Source organism: Ochotona curzoniae, unplaced genomic scaffold (genome assembly GCF_017591425.1).
Source record: "Ochotona curzoniae isolate NIBS_2020 unplaced genomic scaffold, NIBS_Ocur_1.0 contig_908, whole genome shotgun sequence".
In the NCBI taxonomy this organism is placed as follows: Eukaryota; Metazoa; Chordata; class Mammalia; order Lagomorpha; family Ochotonidae; genus Ochotona; species Ochotona curzoniae.
Window position 1 is genome coordinate 12,507,686 of NW_024466607.1, and position 26,813 is coordinate 12,534,498.

Genomic DNA, 26,813 nt, shown 5'->3' on the forward strand with positions numbered 1-26,813 from the left:
CCACAAACAGGGAGCTGGAAGGAAAGTGGAGCATCTGGGACATGGACTGGCAGCCATAGGGGGTCCCAGTGTGTGCAGGGTGAGGATTTAGCCTCCAGGCTATTGTGCTGGGCCCCTCAATTTTTAACTTTAATTAGTTTATAACTAACTTCATATGATTTATAGATACAATCATAGAGTATGATAGTCCCTTCCTCCCATGGGGATATAGATAATGGCTACAAACGTGAATTGAATGGGGAAATGGCCATTTTGCCCATATACAGTAAATCTTCAAGTAATTTCAGATCATTAAAACTATGCTGGTAGAACAGTCTTAACCATTGGTTTGACAAAGTTTTATAAAACCGTATTTTCAACAATGCTGACACACACAGAAATTCCCCCCATTTCTTTTTTTAAATTTTAGCTTCCACTTAGAACATGCAGTATTTGTCTTTCTGGGTCTGGCTTATTCCACTCCATATGATGTCTTCTAGTTGAGTCAGCTTTACTGCAAATAGCAAAATTTCATTCTTTTTTTTTTTTTTTTTTGGAATTCTCAGAGATTTTTTATTCTTTTTTTTTTTATTCCTTTTTTTTATTAATAAATTTTATTTTGACATTCTTTACATAGTTAATTAGGGTAAGAAGGTTCAAGGGCTACAGGAAAGTGGATAATCCTAATATGTTTTCCATATTGTTACCTTCATGTTTAAAAGGGGGGTATTAAGGGAGAAGGCCCACCCAATTTCCCACCCTCCCCAAGTCCCGGGTGTAGGGCATGCTCTGAGGTTCTTGCTCAAGTGGTTTTGATATTGCAACAGTTATGAATCGCTGTCAATCTTGCCGCTCCAAGCACTATGAGGTCTTTGAAAAATCCACTGATTGACATAGTCCATCATAGCTTAGATGGTTGGTTGACCCGTTCTGTCTTCTCTCTTTTCTTTGTTATGGTTCTGAGTCCAGCATTTAGATTAGGAAGATCTCCAAAGAAACTTCTTGTATGTGCTAACAAGTACAGGGCCTGGCTCCGTCCATCGCTCCAATCAGCTGGTGGTTGCAATTCCTGGGTTGGTTCTGTTTTCACTCCCGTCTTCCACTGGAGCCAATGGGTGTTGCAGTCCAGTCTGGTTCTGCCCAGCACATACTTGGCCCTCACATAAACCAGCGGGAGCTGTAGCCTAGGTTGGAGCGACCCACAATAACCCCAACCAGGCCCACCCCCTACCCTGGTTTGCCAGTAAGTGTAGCAGTAATCCAGTCTGTCCCACATCCCATTCCACCCCAGCAGCTGTCTTAGTTTTATGTCCTCCCGTGGAAGTGGTAACCCAAGAGGGATGAGCCCACTATTTCCCTCCCAGGCCTCTCCCACTCCCAGATTCCAGTTGATGCTGCCCAAACAAACCTCGCCCACTTTAATTTTGTTTGCACCAGTAGGAATAATCCGCCCAGCCTGGCTTTTCCCTGATCTAGTCCACATGAGGCGCACAGGTGTGGTAGCTCTGCCTAGTCTGGTCTGCCCCCATCCCAGCCCATGCTCTCCTGCGGAAGTAGCTGTCCAGCAAAGGAACCCTCCCTTATTCCCCTGCCAGCTCTGCCCACTTCCTTGCTTGTTCTCAGGCTGGTTGGGCGCTGCGGTCCCTTCTGGTACAGGCAACCTCACCTCGGCATTCCATAATGTGCACTAGTCTTTGTTGCGACCGACCCTGGGTCGACCCACACTGGTGCCTGGATTTGCCAGTGGATGATGTGGACAGATTCAGCCTGGTCTTGCCCCCACGTCTGCCAACTGTATGCCAGTGGGTAGGTTTCCATGGCCTTTTCTGGGCTGTTTCCTATCATGTTTCTTGCGTTTACCTGCTGGGTCTGTGTCCTGCCAGAGGAGTTGCCCAGGCTCCTCCATCAGAACCTCTCCCAATGCCAGGTTTCACGCTTACCAGTGGGTCCATGAGCCAACCCTACTCAGTCCACCTCCTGTCATAGCAGGAACTGTGGCTTTTCCTGACTGGCCTTCAACCCAATCTGGTTCTTGCTGTTGGATGTTCCAGCCCAGCCATGGTTTGTCCATACCCACGTATGGCTCACACATGGCTCAGTAGGGGTTTGAGACCCTGCCTAGTCCATCCCACATCTGCCCTGGTCCTCCAGAACACCAGGGGGAGTCGGGGTCCGGCCCAGTTCAGTGCATCCAATCCCAGTCCACACTTGTGCCAAGGGAGACTACAACTGTTTCCAGATCAGAATGCAGCCCCCCTTCCAGGCCACGCGCCTCTTGGTGGGAACCTCAGCCCAGCTAGGGTTGTCCCCTTTGCTCCCCAACCGGGTCCGTTCCCAGGCATAGATCACATGCCTGCCAATGGATGCTCTGACTCAGCTTGGCACAACCCCTCCCCTGTCCCGAACTCTGCCTTAGACACTGTGGCTTAGCGTCCCAGGCTCCCACAGACCAGCAGGTACAAGAGCCTAGCTCGGCATGACCTCTGCTCCCTCCTGGTTTCTAGTTTTACTTGTGGGCTAAGGTTTGCTCAGTCGTGCCTAATCTGCTCTGTTCCATTACCAGTTGACACATTGGCCAACTGTTGGAGCTACTTGTGCAGGGCAAACCCCAAGCCATAGCTTCTGCATGACTGGTATTTGGTGCTCAGAATTATTAGTGATTACAAGTTTTGCTAAGGAAGAGTTACTGCCTCTTTCAGGTCCAAGAACACAATGGGTTCAACCTGGAGCTAATTAAGCAGCAACTCAAAGAACCAAATCCCCAGAGCTCCCCGGCCGGGCGGCCAGCAGGCAGAGCCTGGCACCAAATGGCGCACTGGCCGCCCGGGGACAGCTCAGCACATGGCGGCTGTCCGGGATCCAGGCATGAGACGCCCCGTCCTGAGACCCACCAGCTGCCAGGAGGCAGCTGGAGGTTTAAATAACCCAGGCCCAAGGTCGCGCCCCTCCCAAATCCCATTCACCGCCCCATGAAGGCGGCGGGTGGGCCCCGGACCTGCCCAGTCCCGGAGGCCTCCCCCCCTCGGTCTACTCACCCCGAAGGAAGCGGCCCCCGAAACCCAGCAGGCCCGGGGAGGACGGCTCACCATGTGCCCATGGCGGCCGTCCGGGATCCAGGCATGAGACGCCCCGTCCTGAGACCCACCCATTCTTTTTTTTTTTTATAGTTGAATGATATTCGATTTTGCCCATTTTTAATCCATTCATGTGATGATAGACTCTCTGATGGATTCCAAATTTTGACTGTGGTAGAGAGTGCTTCTGTAAGCACAGAGGTGGGTGGATCTCTGACACAGGCAGCGCTGGAGGAACTGCCCCTGCTTCTCTGACGAACTCCTAATCTCGCCCATCGGAAAGCCACAGCGATGACGCCCGGCTGAGCCTGAGTGGCAGATAGATGGCAGGCATTCTCGGAGGGCGTCAGGAAGACAGAGCAGGGGGACTGCCAGGATTGGAACGTGTCCCCAAAACTGCCTGACCCCTCATCCCCAGAGCAGCAACACTGGGAAGCAGGATTAACGGGAGGTGGTGGCCCACGGAGCCTTGAGGGCAGGCTGCTTTGCCCAGAAGTGGGATCCTTGCGAAGGACCACTGTGCCACACACACCCGCCCCCTCTCTGTTGGGTTTTCTGTCATAGGCTGACGATTCCTGCTGGGCCTCCCAGCCACCCCACTGCAGCGGGACAGGCCCACCAGGGCTCAGAGCCATCCACCTAAAGTTAGGGGTCGCGGGCTCCCTAAAGGCAAGAGGCCTGCCTAATGCCTCCTTCCCCAGTGCCTCGAGCAGAGTGGGCACCAAGTTAGGCAAACAAGAGGAATGGCTGCAGGGTAGGGGGTGGCAGCTGGTCGGAAAGCAGGTTGACGTTTCCAGGAGCCAGGCCCCTGCCGCAGCCTGAGGTGACTACACACTGACACGGCCAAGGACAGCAGAGAATGTACCTTTGGCTGACAGGCCCTGGGAACCCTCCTCTCCCCTTGGGCTTCCACCTGCGAGGAAGGGCTGGAGGAAGACTAGGGTGCACCTGCAAGCTGGCACTTCTCTCCCCACTGGACAAAATCTGCAGGCCCTCAGACAACTCTCAGCTCCTGACAGGCCATGTCAAGGGGATGAGGCACCAATGCAGACGTGGTACAAGTCAGTTTACTATCTGACTCGGTCGGACCAGTCTCACCGGCTCCACTAACCTGTCAGTCTCACCCAACGCCCACACAGAAGCACGCCTGAAGGGATGACGTCTGCGCGTGCATGATGTGGCGTAGCCCGGACGCGCACGCGCACGCACACGCGCGACAGCACCGCCCGCTCCTGCCGGTGGACAGCCCACGCATGCGCGGCCGGCGCGGCCTTAAGGGCGGCGGCAGCGGCCCTGGGCAGCCCAGTCGGCCTGGGCAGCCGGCTTCCAAACTCGGGCCCCGGGCGCCTGCGCGGCGGCGGCAGCAGCGACTATGGCGGCGGAGGAGGAGGTGGACTCGGCAGACACGGGCGAGAGGTGAACGCGGCTAGGCCATGGGGGTCGGGGCAGGGCTGTAGGGCTCCTCAGCGCGGGCTAGAGAGGCCGGGCTCAGTGCTGGTTCGCGGATCCACGGAGCAGGGAGGAGAAGCCCCGGCCACCTTGACTGCCCGCACCAAGGGGCCGCCCAGATGTTGTGTAAGCGGCTCCGAGGAGGCGAGGTGACCGAGGCGTCCACGCCCGCTCTGATCCTCCGCCAAGCGCGGTCTCGGGTGTGCCCCGGCCGACCCCGCACCTGACTGGGAAGCCCTGAAATGGCCGAGTCCCTGGGTCCACTTCTTCGGGTCCGGCTTCCCAAAGTGCCGCGGGGTGCCCGGAGGAAGGGGCTGGATGGAGAACCGCAGGATCGAGCGCTGCGGGCGCGGGAAAGTTAGGGGCAAGGACAGCGCAGAGCTCGCGGACTGTGGGTGGAAAGCAGGTGGACACTTGCGATTGGATCCCGAGTTCAGAAGTGATCACCCATCTTTCACATGCAGAGCCTTTGCTGGCCGGCTCTTCCCTGCCTGGCTTGTAGTTATTGGTTGGGTCGTAGTTTGTGTTTTCAGATGAAGATGGGTACCTGAAACTTTATGCAGGTTACAGGATAGATAACTAACAGGAAGACTTTGGAATATACAGAATGCCGAGTTTATTGTTTTTCCTACATGGTAAGAAGTTCATGCACTTGTTAGCAGAAGAATAGTTATTAGTGGAAAAGCTATTTGTTATGAAGATTGCTTATTGCCTTGTTTGCTCATTTGTATTGGAGGGGGGACCTGTTTTTAACAGCCTCCCTCTCCACCCACCCACAATGTGTGTTTAATACTTGCTAACTTGTTTACTTTAGATGTTTGAAGAAACTAGCATGGGAAAAGTCAGAGATATTGAAACCCAAGAAATGGAGAAATTGTCAATTTTAGATACTGGGTTCTTTGGGTTGTTTGTGATGAAGGGGCCATTGCTCTGGTGTGTGGATGACACCCTTGTTAACTAAGGTGGGATGCTGGGGGTCTCCCAGATGCAGGCAGGAACATAACAGGTAACTAGTGTTCCCATGTGGTTTGTGAAAACAGTGTTGGCTGTTTGCAGATGTGCTGTGAGGTAGCCCTTTGGGCTCAGTGTTGTGATGGTGGGAGGTCCCTGAGGGCAGCATTTAAACAGCTGTGCCTGGACGGAGGTGGGCATCCCTGGTGATGTTGGCGTACCCTGAGCAGTGGCCAGTGCCCACGCTGATGGGACCTTCGGAACTACATCAGTAGGTGAATAGGGGAAGCTAAGCCCAGGCCCCTGCTGGGTGTTGCCCAAGTGTTGTCAGGGGACGGGGGTGGCTTGTGCCTGGGCACTCTTCCCATTTTGCAGTTGGAACTGCTGCCAGCTAGTACTAGGACTGGCTGGTTGGAGTCCTTCAGCTGTCTGAATTCAGGCTAAGACGTGTTTCCCGTATTTCTGCTGCTTCTCGTTTGGATTAGATGTTTGAGTCGTGTTCCCTGTCCCTAAGACGTCCGGGCTTTGGTTGGGGAGGGGATGCTAATAAGGGAACAATTCTGAAGTAGTCATTTGAAGTATAGGATTCTTGTGTTTTCCTTTGTGGTTTTTAGTGAAGACAGGCTTGCCAGGGAGACATTTGGCTTTCAACACCCAAGCCTTTCCAGTTGCAATACAGTTGAAAATGTACCAGAATAGGGTGGACTTCCGTGAATTGTTGTACAGTTGGCCTAGAGAATCATCAAGTGTCAGTTGAGTGTAAAGGAAAGCTGCCATAGAGTTGCTCAGTTGCAGGTACACATAGAAGGGTTGTGGAGCTGGAGTTGAGTTATACTAAAAGGACGCTGCTGTATTTTCAGTTATTTTGCCAACCTTTGGCAGATTGAAATTGGCCATGGTAGAACTGTTTAAGTCATCAGATGGTATAAATTAAGTGTAAAGGATTCTCTTCTCCCTTCTGAGCTTCTGTTGGGTTTGTTAACACTGGGTTGACATTGTAGTTTGAATGTAGCTCTTTGCCTTGGAGACAGAGTAAGTTTTTCTGTTTTGTCTTTTTGAAAGATAACAAGATGTGTGTCTTCCTCCCTCCTCCTGTTCTGAAGCCCTTGCCTTCTTAGGACCTGGACTTCTTACTAAAACTCACAAAACTCCTCAATGCCACATCCTAGTGGCTTTTTATGTTTCTCAGTACTTATCTTTCCTGGCTCCTGTAATGATGGCTACTTCCTTTTGAAATTCTTATTGGCCATTCTAGCACGTATATTCTTTCTTACCCTGAGAGACAGCTATTTTTATTAGAGTCTCTTCTTTTTCCTATTCTCTGAAGGTCGTCAACCATCCCCCGACATTCTGTGGTCATCCTTGCTGAACTCCCATGTCTGTGAAGGGGACATGGGGTCTCTTTTTCTTTCTGGTTCTCTTCAGTGCTTGGTGGAGTCCTCCAGTTTAACATGTCTAGGTCTTGCCTTGGGCCTTCCTTCCATCCGACTAAACAGTGAGCAAGCCCAGTTCTTCCAAGGGATTTCTGTTTCCAGGGCAGTTGCATTCTTGTTGTGATCCAGCATCACAGCAGTGATGGTGCTGTCTTTTCCTGTCCATACCCTTTTATTGCCCATGAATACCAAACGTGTTACTTAGTTGAGCAGATGCTAAATGAATGGTCTGTAACTGGGAGCCGGCCTGGCTCAGCCTCCTGGTTCCTCCTCCCCTGGGTTAGACAACTTAGATAACATGCTTTCTGTGTAGCTCATTTCATTGGTTGCTTCACATTTCCAGAAGGCATAGTCACATTTCCAGAAGGCACTGCTGCACATGGAGTGGCTTTTTATATGTTGTCTCTCACATACATTGGCTTTATGATGGGTCCTTAGGCTGACGTCAGAGCCCATCCTAGCCAGCATGGCTCCCGTTTAGCTTTGGAATCTTACTTCCTTGCTGGGCACATTCTCTTAATTAGAGCCTGGCTGTATCTCTCTTGTTTCCTAAACGTTCCTTGCTCACATCCTCTGAAGGATTTGGATTATGTTCTTTTCTCTAACACAAGGTGGTGATCTCCTTTCTCTGAAGGTACATAGTGTTTTTCTGAACCTTCTTTGTGGTACTTGTGTCAGTTTTTCATAATATAGTTGTGAGTTTGCTGGATCAGCTCAGTGAGGACAAGGCTTTTGTCTTACTGGCTTGAAGGGACTTTATAAATAGTAAACTTCAATACAATTTTACTAAACATCTCAACTGTTATAGATTATGTTGATGCAAGCATGAGGATCAAAAACATATATGAGAGTACTTTGGAAAGTTTATGAAAAATTGAAATTGAAAAAGTATTTTGATACAAAGTGTTTTTGAATACTCATGACACGTCCTGTATGCATTGTAGCTGTGTTGAAAGAACAGTTAAGATCATGAACTCACATTGTCCTGGGGAAGCTGGCATAGGGTTGTTTGCCCTGAGCTTGGATGAGCCAACCCATACTTCACTGTTTTCCCCTGCCTTCCAAAAAATGCCAATCACAGACTAACAAATGCAGAATTTAATCCTGTGACAAAGAAGTTAACAAAAAAAGTATCAGAGTTGGTCCACTCAATTGAAAACAAAAACAAAAACCACTGACTTAAACATTTTAGAATGACACATGTCTCTGAATGAGGCTTTAAAGATATAACTTATTTATAGTAGGCCTTCTGAAATAAATTAGTTTAAAAATAACTTAGATGAGTTACTAAATTTTTTACCCTAACTTCATGGTTCTGTAATTTCCAACTACTGATTGTGCATTGTAAAAGAGTTATGGTTGGGCCTGGCATGGCCTAGTGGCTAAAGTCCTCGCCTTAAACGCTGGGATCCTGTATGGACGCCGGTTCTAATCCCAGCAGCCGCACTTCCCATCCAGCTCCCTGCTTGTGGCCTGGGAAAGCAGTCGAAGGTGGCCCAAAGCCTTGGGACCCTGCACCCGTGTGGGAGACCCGGAAGAAGTTCCTGGATCCTGGCTTCAGATCGGCATAGCATCAGCCGTTGTGCTCCCTTGGGGAGTTAATCATTTGACAGAAGATCTTCCTCTCTGTCTCTCCTCCTCTCTGTATATCTGACTTTCCAATAAATAAATAAATCTTAAAAAAGAAAAAGAGTTGTGGTTTTATTGAAAATATTCATTTTGAGATGCAGGTGTAGATTGTTTATCATCTAGTAACTGACTGACTGAGCAAGGTCAATGTAAAACTACACCTGTAACTTCTTCAGGTATGTTTGATGATGAGCTCATGAAGGTGTCTGATTCCAGAATGGTTTGTTTATTGTATGGCAGGAAACAACTGAGGAAAAATATTTCCACCACTCTTACTTGTCTTAAAGCACTAATTTTTCCATTTCTGGCTCTTTAAAAGTTACAGGTTAGAAGGCAGAGGTGCTAAAAGACTTTTAATTAATGTTTTAAAAAATATATAAAGCAGTGGGGTTATATTGTGACAAATCTCATTCATTGATAAGATTGCCTATGTCTATGGTTTATCTAAATAAATGACATAAAATTAGCCATTAAAATTGTAATTATAGCAGACAAACTCCATGTCTTTTTTTTTTTTCTGTTCCCTGAGAACAGGATTTAGGAATTCAGTTCCCAAAAAGACTTTGGTTGCCCAAGTGTTAAAATTTCGAACTGTGAATGTTCAATCATTCACTCTTGAGGAATTAGTAAAAGGCATAGTATATAGTCATACATCTTAATTAATGTGCATATTATAAGTAAAATAAAAACCTCACAGTTTTTTCTAAATGAAACCAGATGCTTTTTCTAGGCTAGTATGAAACAAACATGTATTGTTTCTTTTGATTGTGTCAGTAAGTTGGATGGAGGCTATTTTAAACATAAGTGTAATACAATGAAATCCTCTTTGCTTATAACCTAATTAGAAATGTTATTTTAAGTTGCCAAGAGTGTGTGGAAATTGTCCAGACTTCTGTACATTTTCTTCAGATTACTATGAAACTTCTTTCCTGGTTTCACAATATTTATAGATTGTGTAATTCCAGTTTAGTAATAGTATAGATGGTTAAGTGCTTAACAAAACAAAACAAAGATTACAAGGAAATTTAAATGTTGATGGCCTAGCTTATAAGTACAATGCTAATTATAACTTCTCAAAGAAAAAGTTAAATGGGGAAAGTAATGGGGTCACATGGGCCAAACTCAAGATACTTATAATGAGTCTCTTAGGTAAATAGAATCTGATAATATGCTAAGCACAGGTTACTTGACTTTCCTCTATGCCACCTCTAGTGTGGGCTTTTAAAATTTATTTAAAGATTTATTTATTTATTTGAAAGAGAGTGAGGACTCCCCAGATGGCCCAGTGACCGAAGCTGGGCTAGGTTATGGCAGGAGCTTCATCCAGGTCTCCCATGTGGGCACCAGGGGCTCAAGCACTAGGCATCTTCTGTTCCTTTTCCTAGACCATTAGTTGGGAACTGGACCAGAACCGGAGCATCTGTGACTAGAACTTATTGCAGGGTGCAAGAGAGATCAACCAGACAAATCTCGGATGTGTTAAGGAGTCTTTATTAGCCAGGCTTGGTAATGGCAGTGCCCACCAGAAATTAGCAAATGAAGTCTCTGTGGTAATCCAGTCTGACTCGAAACCCTGAGAGGAACAAATGGTCGTTAACCTGAAGTCTGTCTGTTAAACTGAAGACCTATGTCCCAGCTTCCCCAGCAAAGTAAGTTATCCTAAGAGATGTACAGCGAACAACCTGAACACGATTATAAAGCTGAAAACATTCACCATTTTTGGCTTCTCTGTCCACATTCTGTTACTGCTAGACCTTATCTCTCCTGGAACTCTTGAAAGTACACAGATGAGAAATACAAAGCACCTTAGCATTTGCATCTTCCCTGACTCACCCAAGCAGTGAACAAAGGGTGAGGAATACAGACACACAGGGGCTATGCTTGGGGCTCCCTGTCCTCAGAGTCTGTCCACAGGAAGCCAGAGAGCACACAGGTATTGGGGAGGCCAAGAGTTGGAATGCCAGAGCAATGGAAGCACAGGACCAAGAGCGCGAGCCCCTCCCTATCATGGGCCTTTATGGGGCGTGTGAGGGGAGTGGTTATGCACCAATGCAGTGTCTACCTGTGGAAGGGGCAGATGTCTCATTGAAGGAGTGCTTGGTTTACCTCAAAGACACAGTTGGCTGGGTGGCTTTTACAGGGCTCAGATAGTACAGGTGGCAAAGTAAGATGTGGGGATTGTTGAACAAAAGGCCATCCACCCAAGGATAGAAAAGGGAGACTGCTTCTCACTCTTTGGAAGTGTTCCTTTGACCCCGTTGTGTGTGTAGTACCCAATTCTGTAGGGACGCTGTAGGAAAGAAGTGGAAGATAGTTTCTATGAAATGTTTTGGCATGTAGTTAAAGTAAAACTGGACAGAAAGATTTTCAGTGCTTAGGGAAAACATGTGCTTCATAGTTTCATTAAGAATGCAATTAAAATACCTCTTATTATATTTTGTTCACTATATAGTTTTCAGTGTAAAGATACTTCAGGAGATATTGAATTATAAGTAATTTCCTGATGGTATTAATTTATGTTTTTAAATTTAAGTGTTTGAATAAGAACAAGAGAGGTTTAACTTAGTGCTAGGTTGCTTTTTAAAAAAAGATTTATTTATTTATTTATTGTATTGTAAAGTCAGATTTACAGAGAGAAGAATCTTCTGTTCACTGGTCTGCGGGTTCACTCCCCAGTTGACCAATGGCCGGAGCTGACCTGACCTGAAGCCAAGAGCCAGGAGCCTCCTTCAGGTCTCCCGCATGAATGCATGTTCCCAAGGCTTTGAGCCTTCCTCTGCAGCTTTCCCAGGCCACAAGCAGGGAGCTGGATGAGAAGCAGGGCCACCAGGATTAGAACTGGCACTCATATGGGATCCCAAGACTTTCTGTAATGCCTCCCTAGCCCATAGCAGCCAGGACATAAACTGGCACTGATGTGGCATCCCAGCACTTGCAAAGTGAGAGAATTTAGCCATTGAACCATTGCATCAGGCCCTAATAATAGAAAATTTAAATAACTAACATCATAGGTATCTCAGTGGGTTCAGTTTAAACAATTTTAAGAAATTAAAGTGGAGCAAACTGTATGCCCTTGGGAGCCAAAACCTTTGTACTCAAATCAGCTGCCAATAACAGAGCTTTCTATTGAATTTTTTTTAAAGATTTATTTTTATTATTTTTTTATTGGAAAGGCGGATATACAGAGAGGAGAGACAGAGAGGAAGATCTTCCGTCCGATGATTCACTCCCCAAGTGAGCGCAACGGGCCGATGCTATGCCGATCCGAAGCCAGGAGCCTCTTCTGGGTCTCCCACGCAGGTGCAGGGTCTCAAAGCTTTGGGCCGTCCTCGACTGCTTTCCCAGGCCACAGGCAGGGAGCTGGATGTGAAGCGGGGCTGCCGGGATTAGAACCGGCGCCCATATGGGATCCCGGGTGTGCAAGGTGAGGACCTTAACCACTGCGCCACCGCGCCGGACCCTCTATTGAAATTTTAAAGCAGTGAGAGCAAGGTCCTGAAGCACTTCCTTGAAGAATTGTGCCAGGCAGCGAGACTTGGCTTTACTGATCTAACCCTCAAGACAAGCAACAATCAAAGCATTGGCTATCGAGTGCTAGAAGTGGTTGAGTCAAAACAAAGCAAACTGGCCAAGAGCAAGGATTATAGCAATAGTTTTTTTGGGAGACTCAAGATATTTTGCTTGTTAAATTTCTGGAAGGCCAAACAACAATAATATCTGCCTATTATGAGAGCATTTTGAGAAAGTTAGCCAAAGCGTTAGCATAAAATCGCCCAGGAAGCTTCCCCAGGGCAGTGCTAAATTTCATTCCTCTATGATGAATCGAGAAGAATATGCACTCACTTATTTGCATTTTATGATTGGAATTCTAGGTCAGGATGGCTAACTGGCTGGCTGCCCACCTGGTGCCCTACATCTACAGCACATCTTAAAGAAGCTGAAGAGAAAATGCTGAAATGTAAGTTTTTTTTTTAAATAAATCTAACTGATGTTTATTAAAATAGATCTAATCTATCACAATGGAGATAAGCTTCTGTGAGGTGTTAGTTGTCGGCAGTTGTGCCTCTTTTGTGTCATCAGCAAGTACCAAATGACAGTGGGGTCTAGGGGTGACAGGGTTAAATGACAGTGGGGTAGGAAGAGCTCAAACCCTTTGGCTTCAAGTCCCTGTTACACTCTTCCAGGGAACTTTTATGGGCGATAGTTGAGCTGATATAATAAAAAAGAGTGAATTAAATGGTGTAGGGCTTAGACATTTAACTGAGTGTGTGCAGATGTTTGTCCATTTCTGATTTTAATCATCTACTAGTTTGTTTTCTTGTTTGTTTATTTGAGTGATTTAGGAGTGACTATTTTTGATTATACTCATAGAAGGGATAATTAGCCATCTTACATGAATTTCCAATGTGAAAATGAGTTTCTGCTTACTTCATACTTGAGTCATCTTGGTCAATACAAAGTGACAGAGTGACAGATTTATCATTATGGTTTATAGTTTACCAAAACAAAAGAAAAATTGTTGAAGTTGCCATTGTGGCACAGCAAGTTAAGCTTCTTCCTGTAATGCCAGCATTGGTGTGAATGTTGGGTTTGAGCCCCGGCTCCTTTGCTTTTGGCTCAGCTCCCTGCTGATATTCTGGGGAAATGGTGGAAGATACCATGAGTGCTTGGGCCCCTGCACCCACGTGGCAGAGCCTGGTGGAGTTCCACACATGTGGCTTTTGCCTGCACGTTGCAGCCATTTAGAGTGGGTCAGTGGATAGAAAGAGCACTTTTTCTCTCCTTCCTCTTTCTTACTATACATTTCAAGTAAATAGATAAAACAACAGAAACAAAAAGCTTGTCTGGACATAAAGAAAAAGCTGGTTGCTCGATTTGTGCATTTAGCACACACACATTGATTTCCTGACTAGGTTCTATGATGCAGACAGGACTACATATGGGTTGACCCCTGCTCCAGCATCAGATATGAAAGCCAGTGATTAACGCGCAGGGTGAGAGTGCTAATGGGTGTTCCAGATGAGTGTTAGAGGGTTCATATAGCTGTGTTCAGAATGCATGGCACTGATACCTGTTGGCTCCTTTTCTAAGCTGGTGACATCTTCCCCACCTCCCATTTGCGGACATGGGGTCTGTTATTCTCAAGGACTAGTGAGTTTCTTCTTGATACCCATATGTGCGTTACGTATGTGGATTGCACTAGAGGGTGGGAATTCCCAATGGTATCATGGGTTTTGTCCATTGCGGATGAATATGCACAAATAATTAAGGCGTATGTCTGAAGTGTAGCTGTTCAGTTGATAGTTCAGTTGTTGAATTTCAAATTTTATCTGTAGTCCTTTTGGGGCAGTATGTAAAGTATTTAGGCTCATAGCATTGAAGGCAAGTGAGTTTTGATCTATAAAATTGCAATTATTTGCCTTTTTTGAGGCTTGTCCTCAGGTTACCTGTAACCACATGCCAACGAGTTCCCACCATACCGACCATACCATCACCATGTTTCTATAGAACTTTGAAGTGATTGAAGATTTCAGATGTGTGTTTAATACTTTTAATACAGATTCCATTAATCCTCCTCCGAATCATGATGGTTTTGTTTTTTTTTTTAAACATAGTGGTTCCTTTGAGTCTGAGTTCAGCCTTCAGTCCTTAGTCTGTCAGATGGTCTCAAATTTAGGCTGGTTTTCTTTTCTTGATGTCTACAATGCTGGAGCCCTTTAGATCCTGGATTCAGAGGTCACTAAATTCCTTTCCAATTCTGGAAATGTAAATAATACCCTTGTTGACAGATGTGGGAAAAAGGCACGAGGTGAGGTGACTTTGCAGAAACTTGGCCACAACCGCTTGAGGCTCCTCTGAGGTAAGTCTTGCCACTTAGATGTCAAACCTGGTCATTTAGAACTTCTGCTCTCCCTTAAGGGCTGACCTAGGAAGGGTGAGGATGATATGACAGGATGCCATATAGTCTCCAGATTGTTCATTTTTGACTGCTCTAAGAATACCCCCTTCCCACAAGTATTAACTGAGCAGAATCTCTCTTCTGTGTTTCCATTAGGTGTCCCCTGCACATACAAAAAGGAGCCTGTTCGTATATCTAATGGAAACAAAATATGGACACTGAAGTTCTCTCATAGTATTTCAAATAAAACTCCGCTTGTCCTCCTCCATGGTTTTGGAGGAGGTCTGGGACTCTGGGTGTTGAATTTTGGAGATCTTTGCACCGATAGGCCTGTCTACGCTTTTGACCTGCTGGGCTTTGGACGAAGCAGTAGACCCAGGTTTGACAGCGATGCGGAAGAAGTGGAAAATCAGTTTGTGGAATCCATTGAAGAGTGGAGATGTGCCCTAGGGTTGGACAAAATGATCTTACTTGGTCACAACCTGGGTGGCTTCTTGGCTGCTGCTTACTGTCTGAAGTACCCGTCGAGGTAAGTCCTGCTGGCCAGAGGGAGGCGCTGTAACGTGTGTCCACGTGGTAGATGCCAGTTCCTGCCTTTGATGCTGCTCCTAAGGGACTCTGTAGGCCGAATAGCTACAGCTAATGGCCAATTAGATGGCTGAAGTAGGAGTCAGATTTTCCTATTACAATGTACTACACATTGATAGACTTGAGAAAGGATTTTGCTAAACTTGGAACTGGTTAACATTTAATGCTTAATCATAAGTCATGATTAAAAACGATTCTGTCGTTATTGCTAACTGTTGTTCTTATCATTTAGCCTGTGGATCCAGCCAGCTTTTCCTAACCTTGTTGAGTTGTAGTAATGGGAGTGAGCTTAGAGGATAGAAGGTCCAGATTCTAGTACTAGCTTTGTAATTTAGAGCGAATAAGCTGTAAATTCCTTATCTCTAAACTACAGAAAATGAATTTTCATCGTGTGTCTTCCAGGGTTTTGATCACACTCTGCCCTAACCTCCGTCACTGTAGAACTGCTTTAAAGAGTCACTCAGTTACTGTTTGCTCCAGAATCTTTCAGCATCACCTTCTTTTTAACTTTAGTTTTCAGTTCTTTACCCTGACATTCATATTGTTACTCTAGGGGGAGGTCACATATTAGTGCTAAAAAAAAATTAGGAAAATGTCTCTGTTTTGATTATGTGTTAAAAATTAAAAAAAAAAAGAATATATGCTTTTTTGATTGCCTGTGTATTTTTCCATTGTACTAATTTTTATCCAAAATTGCAACTGATTTTGTTTTTAGAATCTGTGCCTGAAACATGGATGAGGCTCGTTTTTAGGGTGCCTGTTGGTGCAACTCTGTCCCAGTGTGGAACACATTGTGAATGTGTAAGTGTGTGTGTGTGTGTGTGTCAATGTGTGTCAGTGTGTATGTGTGTCAATGTGAGTGTGTGTGTGAAAGTGAGTGTGTGTGTGTGAGTATGTGAGTGAGTGTGGATGGGAGTGTGTGTTTGAGAGAGAAAGAATTTCGGCTGTGGAGCAGCAGCCCTGTATGTTGACATTTCTGTCCTCTAGAATAGCCACTTTTTCTCTGCAGACACTTTATTTAAACTTGAGCTTTTAAGCTGAATTTTCCTGGAGAGATCCTAGTCCTCCTGTATGTGCGGACCAGTGTCAGTCTTGTGAATTGGCAGAGCTCATTTTTTTTTTTTTTGAAAGAACCCTAAGTTTTTGTTACTTGGGTTTTTCTATGTGACCTGCCCTTGGTAGTGAACCTTAGCCGTGTCTGTAGAAAGGAGGCTGTGAATAATTTTCTGGTTAAGCAACAGGGTTGATTGTGGGAGCCAAACTGCTTTTTTTCTCCTTCTTATCAGGTGCTTATTATGTATGACCGTGGTGTTTACTCTGTGGAGATATGACACGAGACTCTGACTAGACGCTGGTCACGAAACCCTTAAGCTTACAATCCCAACCTTTATAGCCATCCACTGATTAGGTCAGGTGGTGAGATTTCTTGTTTGAGATTGTAGGCTCTCTAAGGAAATAGGAAGGCTTTAGTCATTCCAGAGCATGTAAAACAGAGCCAGTGATCCCTGCATCACCTGCCTGCGTTCTAATGCTAAACATAACGCTATGGAGCACTGAGGACCAGAAACCATTCAGTAGTAGCAATAGGTGGATATGAGAATGCTTGAAATAATTAGCGTATCTGAATGCAGCTGGTTGCCACCAAAGTACTGAACTCTTCTGATGCCTACATTCTTAATTGCATAAAGCCAAATTATTAAGCACGTTAATTTCAACCTTACGACTTTCCCTAGATTTCACACATCTCTAGGCATAGACTCAGTTCATTCAGCTCAGAACATCATGGTACCCAGAATCTATTTTGTTTCTTAAAAACTATTTATTCAAAAGGCAGAGCAGCACAGAAATGCGGTAGGGTATTCAGACAGAAGGGCTGGACATACCAAGGCACTTAATGGGAGAAAACAGCTTTATCCTTTGGTGCCTGGAGGTCCAGAGGAAAGCGCTTACTCTCAATCCTGAGCCCCAAACAAAAGCAGAGTGTGATCTCTTATACCCTAGCGCAAAGGAGCTTTCTAATACATGTTCCATTATACCATGTTTGATTGAGTATTTTAGTGCAGTGGCACTACTCATAGCTACCCAGCCTTGTGCACTTGAATTGCTACAGTTGGCCTAATAGCATTACTGTAATTGAGCTAGTTGGATGTGCGGTGTTTCTCAAAAAACTCCCTCCATCCTCTGTGTCCAAAAGACCCCTGTTTCAAAGTCTCTATGGTAGTTAGGCAGGTGTTTTGTTTGTTTGTTTCACTTTGAGGATAGGGGTCCCCAGGAGTTCCTGCCACAGAGGGGAGAGATAGAAGATAGAGCAACAATGAGAGAGATCTTCCATCTACTGGTTCACTCCCCAACTGGCTGCAACTGCCGCCTGGGACAAGCTGAAGTCAGGAGCCAGGAGCTGCATCTGAACCTCCCACACGGGGGGCGGGGGAGCATCATGGAGCTAGTTACTTGGGTCATCTGCTACTGCCTTCATTAGCACGTCAGCGGGAAGCTGGACCCCAAGACTGAACTGGCACTCCAGTGTGGTACAAGAGGCGGCATAAGTTCTGAGCTGAATGAACTGGCATGATGTGCTGCGTTGCTGTGTAGGCCCCAAGGTCTCTTTCTTGAATAGAAAACCTTGAAAGGAAGAATTGTAAAGTAAATTTACCTTTATTGCTTACAGTTTCATCAATTTTCTTTGTCTTTCTATATTCTATATAGTTAGTAAAAGATCAGAACTAGCTATGTTATACCTTTCTAATTTCTTTATGAGAAAAAAATGGATTTTAGATATAAATGGGAAATCCTTTGGTTTTCCGCCTACTAGCTAGTTAATTTACATCTTAAGTCAGCATGTCTCAAAAAGACAAGGCAAAGGGGAAATAAATAGATTATATTGTGTCAGAGAGAAGTAGAATGTTCTAACATTTATGCTTGTTCTGTGTAATTAATAGCTACTTAACAAATTTAGTTGCTTTAGACGTTTGTTAAAGCTACCAAGTAGAATTGAGGCTTTGCAGTTTGTTTTTTCCTCCTGGTGTGTTACAGCGTAGCACATAGTGTGGGAAGGCAACCATTCAGTCTCTTGGGCCTCCTCACCCTTTTCCTCCCTTGCTTTCCAGCCTGGCTTCCCTCGAACCGCTGCTCTTATGACCCAGACAAGAGCACGAGCCAGAGTGTCTCTTGTTCCTATGGCAAAATGCTCTGTCCTCAAAAGCCGTTTTCTTTTCTTCTTCTTCTTTTAAGATTTATTATTTTTTATTGCAAAGTCAGATATACAGAGAGGAGGAGAGACAGAGAGGAAGATCTTCGATCCAGTGATTCACTCCCCAAGTGATTGCAACAGCTGGTGCTGAGCCAGTCCAAAGCCAGGAGCCAGGAACTTCCTCCAGGTCTCCCAAATGGGTGCAGGGTCCCAAGGCTTTGGGCCATCCTCGACTGCTTTCCCAGACCACAAGCAGGGAGCTGGATGGGAAGTGGGGCTGCTGGGATTGGAACCGGCGTCCATATGGGTTTCGAGAGTGTTCAAGGTAAGGTCTTTAGCCACCAGGCCACTGCATCGGATTCTGTGCCATTTTCATAGTGTAACTTGTGGCAGTGAGCCTGTGCTTTCCTCAGACTTTTGTTACTGCTTAAAAAATGAATAATAATCAATTGTAGTCTTTTATGTGAAAGATAAAATGAATCTGCTGCTAATAAATTGGTGATGAAGGAAATGCTCTAATATTGTGTCCAGACAATTGGTTGCATTTAAATAATACTGTGACTTTGTGTCCTGGGCCATTTTGTTTTCATTCTGTAAGAACTGTCTAGAGAGGCAGCTAAAGCTCTCTCCACAGATTAAGTCACATCTATCTTTCTAAAATAGATACCAAACGTAAGGAATGTCCCTGTGCTTCATCATGCACTGCATCCATTTATCCATCAGGCATGTGCCAGGTAGTACCCAGTAGTACCCGGGATGCAGGGCCCAGTGGGGAATGAAGGGGAACTGAGCCGAGTCCACAGGTAAGTGTTCCTGTGGGGAGTGCTGGGGATGAGGGGAGCTGGGCCACGTGTGAACAGTGGATGAGCTTGATGTAAGGGCTCGCTAAAAGAGTTGCTGCTTGAGCAGAGGTCCCAGCAGGATGAAAGTTCCAGTCAGCAGGACAGAAACTGCAGTGGCTCTGTGCTGGCCAGGAAGGCCAGTATGTCTGCTTCGTAGATGACACCAAGTACAGACACTACCCACCCGCTTCTTCCTCTAAAGCAACCTTCGTTTATCCAGTGTCTACCAGTGTCTGATCATTAGAGATGGCATCTGTAATTGCATTAGCGGACTGATGTACTGGTCACACAGAGTACTGCCCCTCGCTGGGGAGGTGGCTTGGGCTGCTGTTTTGTCAAGCCGACGTTATAAGGAATAGCAAGCCAGGTGGAAACGCCACACTGCCATCACCTTTCCTTCATCCGTGTGCTTATTTTTTGAATTGTCCTTCCCTCTGGCACCCCACACAAAGACAATTTTATAGATATTTTTGGCAAACTGAGGAAGGGAAGAATATGGACACTTTGAACATAGGAAGTGGTCAGAGGTGGCAGTTTGTGGCAGCAAGTCTTTGAGGAGCCAAGCTTCTGCTGGAGAGCTCAGTGATGTGCTGGAGCGAGCAAGGGAATGTTTGCATGTGAGGTAGAGTACGGACCAGCCTTCCCTTAGGTCTGAAAAGTCTTGAAGTTCTGTGAATATTGAATTTGGCGGAACGGCAGTCATGACCGTGGGCACGAGAAGCAAAGTGCAGCACATTGACCGTAGAATGAGGTGCTGCAGCACGTGACCTACAGCCTGGCCGGGTCTCCGTTGGCACCTTACGGCTTTTGACAAGCATGTGAATTTGACAGTCTGCAATTGGGAAGAGTTTAGAAAGATAAAGCCAAAGATGGGAAGCAACTAGGGCATGAAGAAAAGCAGGTTTGGGATCTAGTGTTGCTGTGTGGGGAATACTTGGCACCCGTGACTGTTGAGGGCCGCCTCTCAAAGATCCTGCCCTTGCTTGGGAGCCATTTACTGAAGTTGAAGGCAACTGCATTGTTTTGCAGTTGGGAGGCTGCTGGTGGAGGAGTACCACCTGGGCTCTCAATTCCTTAGGCTGTTGCTGGATTATCAAGCCCTGCCCAAGGAGTTGGGAGCCATCACAACAGGCTCCCATAGGAGCTTCCATAGGGAAGAGGCAACAGCAGCTGCTGCTGTGGCTGCTACTGCCAGCATTGCTGGAGCCAGCCGTGCCTGTGAGCAGAGCAACCCCACCTCCAGGGGTTATGGCTACTCCATCTGGTAAGAGTCCCCCATACCATAGTTGCACATGGCACTGCCCACTGCCCCATGTGCCCTCTGGGAATGAGATCCGCCCCAACAAGAATTAAGAGGCCCAGCTCTCGCAGGAATGTGCCCCTCCAAGACCCTGGGATCCATCTCAGCCATCTTCCTCTTGCAGTGTACCTTGTGAAATTGTGCAGTGGTTATGGCCTTTTTGTCTCATCTTTCTGCACTAATACTAGCTAATAATGAATGATGTATACAACAGCTTAAACAATTTTTAGAAAAAGTTTAGTCAAGATACCTGGTCCATGTTATACCAAAATAGGTTACAGCCACTCTGTCCTTCCCCAGTGATAGGTTTTCGGATGTTTTTACCTTGACTGTTTCCCCTTGGCCTTGCTTGGCCCTGCCTCCAGATTGCACAGATCTGGGCTGAGCGATCTGTATTGGCTCCTGTTGAGAAGAAAAGCTGTTCTGTATGACCTGATGGTGGAGAAATTCAGTTCATTCAGTTCGTTGTTCCTTGTGTCTTCTGTCCTCCCTGCAGGGGCTTGGAGCCAACAGGAATTACCTGGGGCTACCTTGGCAATGCCTGCTTTGGGGTCTGGCTCTTGAATTCTTCCTGATATTTTTTCTTGTTCCTTTCCTTATTCCGTGTATATAGCTCCTTCTTATTTATGGTTGATGACTCTAAATCTCTAAATCTGAATCTGGTCCCAGTGGATTGGTTCAAGCTCACTGCTTTGTCCTTAAGACATAATCTGCTCGGGCCCGGTGTGATAGCATAGTGGTTAAGGTCCTCACCTTGAATGCGCCAGGATCCTATATGGGCACTGGTTCTAATCCCGGCAGCCTCGCTTCCCATCCAGCTCTCTTTGATTCATTGTGTTAAAATCTCTTGGGTAGTGGGATCGCCCAATCACATTGCAAGTCTATTTATTGTTGTTTGTTTTTTTTAAATATCCGCAGTGGTTGCATTAATTTACATTCCTAGTAGCAGTGTTGAAGAGTTCCTTTTCTCCGCATGCTTGCACCACTGGAAGGAGCGTTGTTGTTCTCTGGAGTTCAGGTTTTGTAATTTTGACACGGGTGAGGTGATATCTCAATGTGCTGTTGATTTGCATTTCCCTGACAGCTAATGATGCTGAATCTTTTTTTTCATATATTTGTTGTCCTATATTTCTTCCTAGAACTGTCTGTTGAAATCTTTTGCCCATTTCTCAACTAGATTGTTTTTCTGTTGTTGAGTTTAAGTTGCTAAAATATTTGAGATATTAATCCTTTGTGCAGCAGGAGATTCACAAATGTTTTTCTCGTTCTGTTGGATGTCTCTTCATTCTGTTGATTGTTTCTTTCCTGTGTGAAAGCCCTACGTTTGCAGTTCTTGCCTGTGTTGAGGGATCTCATTCAAGAAGTCATCCCCTATATCAATATCTTAGAGTGTCTCTTGTGTATTTTCTCTAGCAGCTTCATAGTCTCAGGTCTTACTTTAGGTCTTTGGCCCATCTTGAGTTTATTTTTACATATGGTTAGAAATCACGGATCTGATTTCATTGCTCTTCACACGTACACCCAATTTTGTCAGTATCATTTGTTGAAGAGATCGTCCTTACTCTACTGTATGGTCTGCGCACTTTTGTAAAAAAAAAAAAAATCAGTTGAATGTATATATGTGGATTAATTTCTGAGCTCTTTATTCCATTCCATTGATCTGTGTACTGCTTTTTATGTTACTATGATACTGTTTTAATTATGATTGCTTTGTTTGACGTCAGTTAAAGTCATGCCCCCAGCTTGATTTTTTCTTGTTAAAGTTGCTTTGGCTATTCTGGGTCTTTTGTAATTCCATGTGAATTTTAGGATTAGTTTACCTAATTCTGTAAAGAATGTCATAAGTGGGCCTGGTGGTGTGGCCTAGCTGCTAAAGTCCTTGCCCTGAATGTGCCGGGATCCCATATGGGTGCCGGTTCTAATCCCGGCAGCTCCACTTCCCATCCAGCTCCCTGCTTGTGGCCTGGGAAAGCAGTCGAGGACGGCCCAAAGCCTTGGGACCCTGCACCCGTGTGGGATACCAGGACGAAGTTCCTCGATCCTGGCTTCAGATCAGCATAGCATCAGCCGTTGCACTCACTTGGGGAGTGAACCATCGGAGGGAAGATCTTCCTCTCTGTCTCTCCTCCTCTCTGTATATCTGACTTTCCAATAAATAAATAAATCTTAAAAAAGAAAAAGAATGTCATAAGTATTTTGATTGCATCGAAGCTGTAGATTGCTTTAGGTAGCATGATACGTCAATGATGTTGATTCTTGTTAGTGTGTAGTTCTTCATAGCGGTTCCTTATGACCCTTTGTGCTTCAGTGATGCCAAGTGTAGTGTTTCCTTTTTCATCTCCAATTTGACTTGTGCTTTTTCTCTTTTTCCTCTGTCAGTCTGCCTAGAGGTTTATCTATTTTGTTTATCTTTTCAAAAACTTTTTGTTTCGTTAATCTTGGTTTTTTTGTTTTAATGTGATTTATTTCTGCTCTGATTCTTATGATTTCTGGTCCCCTGCTGATTTTTGGTTTGTCTTATTCTTTTTTTTTCTAAACATTTAAGATGTCTCATTAGATCTTCAAGACATTTCTCTTTTTTTTTTTTTTGAAGTAGGCACTTAATGCTATAAATTTCCCTTTTAGTGCTGCTTTTGCTGTATCCTATAGGTCTTGATATGTTGCTTTCATTTTCACTTCTTTCAAGAAAGTTTTTGGTTTCCTTTTTAACTTCTTTAAGGACCCATTGATCAGTCAGTAGCATGCTGTTTAATTTCCAAGTATTTGTGAACATTCTATTGTTCTTCCTGTTGGTTTCTAGTTTTATTTCCTTGTGATCTGAGAAGATACATGGTATGATTCTAATCTTTTTAAATTTGCCGAGACTTAATTTGTGGCCCAATATGTGGTCTGTCCTAGAAAATGTTCCATGTGCTGTTGAGAAGAATGTGTATTTTGTAGCTGTGATAAAATGTCCTGTAACTACAACTGTTAGGTCCATTTGCTTGATAGTATGTTTCAACTGTGATGTACCTTCATTGATTTTCTATCTGAACTATCTGTCCATTGATTACAGTGGGGTATTGAAGCCACCCACTGTTACTGTACTGGAGTCTATCCTTTTAGATCTAATGATACTTGCTGTATAAGTTTGGGTGGTCTTATGTTGGGTGCATATATATTTATGATTATTATGTGTTCTTGCTGAATTGAACCTTTTATTGAAATATGATGTCCTCTTATCTCTTTTTAAAGTTTTATTTTAAAGTCTGTTTTATCTAACATCAGATAACTACGTCTGCTCAGTTTTGGATTCGTTTGCTTGGTAAATCTTTTTCCAACCCTTCAATTTGTCTCTGTATCTTTGTGAAGTGAGTTTCTTGTATGCAGAAATTATATTGGAGTCTTTTTTGAGATTTATATAGACAAGGAGAGACAAAGAGCTTCCGTCTGCTGGTTTACTCCCCACATGGCCACAATAGCTGAAGCTGAGCTGATCCAAAGCCACGAACCAGATCTCCCACGTGGGTGCAAGGTCCCAGTGGCTTGGATCATCCTCCACTGCTTTCCTAGGCCATAATCAGAGAGCTGGATTGGTAATGGAGCTGCTGGGATATGAACTATTGCCCATATGGAATGACATGCTTGCAGATGGAGAATTAGCCTGTGAGCTGTAGCGCCAGACCCTAGGGATCATGGTTTTGTATCCATTTAGCCAAGTTAAATCTTTTAGTTAGTGAATTTAATCCATTTACATTTAAGGTTAGTTTTGATAGATAAGAACTAAGACCTGTGGGATATGCTGGAGTTCATTACCCAGATCTCTGAGGGCGGGTGCAGATTTTTTCTATGGGCTGCTTCTGAGGGTAGCCCCAAGAAGCTAAGGCTCATATAGAGTGAATGAGCAATAGCTCTGGGGCTGTTGCCCCAAACTCCCAGAGTTGAAAGGTACAGGGCATCTCTCTTTTGCCCTGTCCCTGACTATTATGCTATGGCGCTAGTAGGAACAGAACAGAGGTGTAGTCGGAATGTTTGTGTGTCATTTTTTTTTTTTTTTGCTTGCTGCTGAGTATGGCATTCACACAGGTCAAGGAAGGGAGGAAAGCAATGCAGCTGACCTGTTCCATGCTTCATTTGGCCTTGTCCTGAGATAGGAGTGGGTCAGAAGAACATAACTAGCAATGGTGGGAAGAGTAAGGTTTCAAAAGAAATTAGGATACGGTGATGGGGGAGAGAGGGTACTTGAGTGAAGATCTTCGAAGCCAGGCATACCCATTCTAGCCCAGCAGTTGCTTTGACCCCAGTCAGCTCCCCCAAGTCAGTGGGTGACTGTAGGGTCCCATCTCACATGAAACCTTACATGTAGTAAGGATGGCGGCTCACGGAAGGCAGCTGACTGCGCCATTTGACTGCTGGCAGTGCTGACTCTTCTCTCCTCCTGTCCCACAGTCTTCATTGTTTCTTTATCTCTGTTCTTTACCCACATTTCCCATCAATCAGACCCCTGGACACGTAGTCCTTACCTTGTTCTTTTCATATCCCGGAGCAACTTAGTGTGACTCTGCCCTATTCAGCCATCTCAGAGCCTCTCATGTGATGATTTTTGAAGAGGATTCATTCCGCCTTTACTTTATGGATCATGTTTTTTTTTTAAAGATTTATTTTATTTTTATTGGAAAGGCGGATATACAGAGAGGATAGACAGAGAGGAAGATCTTCCCTCCGTTGATTCACTCCCCATATGATTCACATCCCCCATGAGCGCAACAGCCGATGCTATGCCGGTCCAAAGCCAGGAGCCTCTTCTGGGTCTCCTGCGCGGGTGCAGGGTCCCAAAGCTTTGGGCCGTCCTTAACTGCTTTCCCAGGCCACAGGCAGGGAGCTGGATGGGAAGTGGGGCCACCGGGATTAGAACCGGCGCCCATATGGGATCCCAGGCGTGCAAGGCGAGGACCTTAACCACTTGTGCCATCGCGCCAGGCCCGGATCATGTTTTTTATGGTCTCAAGAATTTACCTAATGAACTTAAAATCTCTCTCTAACAGGGTGAGTCATCTAATTTTAGTGGAGCCTTGGGGTTTTCCTGAGCGACCAGACCTTGCTGATCAAGACCGACCCATTCCGGTGTGGATCAGAGCCCTGGGAGCAGCACTGACTCCGTTTAACCCTTTAGCTGGCCTCAGGATTGCAGGGCCCTTCGGTGAGTCCAAGACGGCAGGGTGTCTGTAGATTAGCAGTAGAAGAGTAATAGTCACCAATCACCACTCTCAGTCAAAAATAAAACAACAAACAAAAACCTGCCCCCGTGCTTGTTCTGCCCTTTTGGCCCAGGCCACACACAAAGGGGAGTGAAGCCAGGCTTTTCCCCTCGCAAAGGAGCCTTTGTAGTGTCAGTGTTGTCATTGTCAGCCAAGCAAAGAAGGAGGGGAACGCTGAAGATGGTTAGTCTTCTGGGAAAAGCCAAGCCAGCAGGGAGGCTAGCACAGGGTGATGGGTTGAGGGAAGCATAGTGAGCTGCAACGTGACACTGGTAGGTCACAAAGCCTAATGAGATGGGGTGTGTGCTAGCAGGTGCCACCACACACGTGTGTGCCTTCCTTGCTCTATCATGTCAGAGTGCTGGAAGACTAAAGTCATTCTTTTGTACACACAGTTTGGGGACTCTTCTCATCCTATTATGAGGTGCCAATCTTTAGTCTCTGGTTTAAGAGTATTCCTCTCGAGCCCACATACAGCCATGGAACTATATTTCCTTCATTGTCACAAATGATGATAGTCCAACAGCTAAGATCAACCAAGTTGTCTTATCAAGTGATGACTGGATAAAGAAATTGTGCTCTATACATACATGATAGAATTCTACTCAGCCATCAGAAACAAGGAAACCTATTTTTCACAACAGAATGGAAGCAGTTGGAGACAATTATGCTTAGTAACACAGTCTCCAAAAGATACTGTTTGTTTTTTCCTGATTTTTGCTAACAAATATACAGAGTACAAAAAAGCTAATGCATATGCATGAGCTAACATGTTTAGATTTGGTCACTGTTCATAGCCCTTGTCTATACTCATGAGGAACAGTGGTTTTCTGCTTGCTACTTGTTTAATTCTTTATTTAATGAAGGGTTAAGCTTGTGATTATAAACTAAGTTGAAGATTTGACATTGCAAAAATTAAAACAGAAAAAGGGAGGGTGAGAGGGAACGAGAAGGGGGTAGTGTAGGAAATATCATCCTGTTCTTAAAACTGTATATATGAAATACATGGGAATTTTCCATTTGTGTAAATACATTAAAAACTACTGTGATGGTGTGCTATGCCTCTGCCTTTCGCCCTTTCAACTTGGGTCAGTCAACAGTGCTTTCAGCCAAAGTACACAAGAACATAAACTATGAGGTCTATTAGGATTTCCTTAGCAAAGAGATGGCACCAGCACTTGTTCCAGAGCTGTCTCTTGGGCTTAGGATTTGGATCTGGGTTTGGGATTCTCTTGGCCTTTT

The 26,813-nt window shown here is 45.2% G+C and overlaps 1 protein-coding gene across 1 annotated transcript in view; it reads left to right on the top strand.

The window, feature by feature from the left end:
- The first annotated feature begins 4,351 nt into the window (after positions 1–4,351).
- ABHD5 (abhydrolase domain containing 5, lysophosphatidic acid acyltransferase) overlaps positions 4,352–26,813 on the top strand; it is a 28,680-nt gene continuing 6,218 nt past the window's right edge. Inside the window, exons 1-4 of the mRNA XM_040994329.1 lie at positions 4,352–4,469; positions 12,388–12,473; positions 14,571–14,943; positions 25,359–25,513. Coding sequence (XP_040850263.1) covers positions 4,426–4,469; positions 12,388–12,473; positions 14,571–14,943; positions 25,359–25,513 — 658 coding nt within the window. The 5' untranslated portion in view covers positions 4,352–4,425. The remainder of the gene's footprint in view (positions 4,470–12,387; positions 12,474–14,570; positions 14,944–25,358; positions 25,514–26,813) is intronic.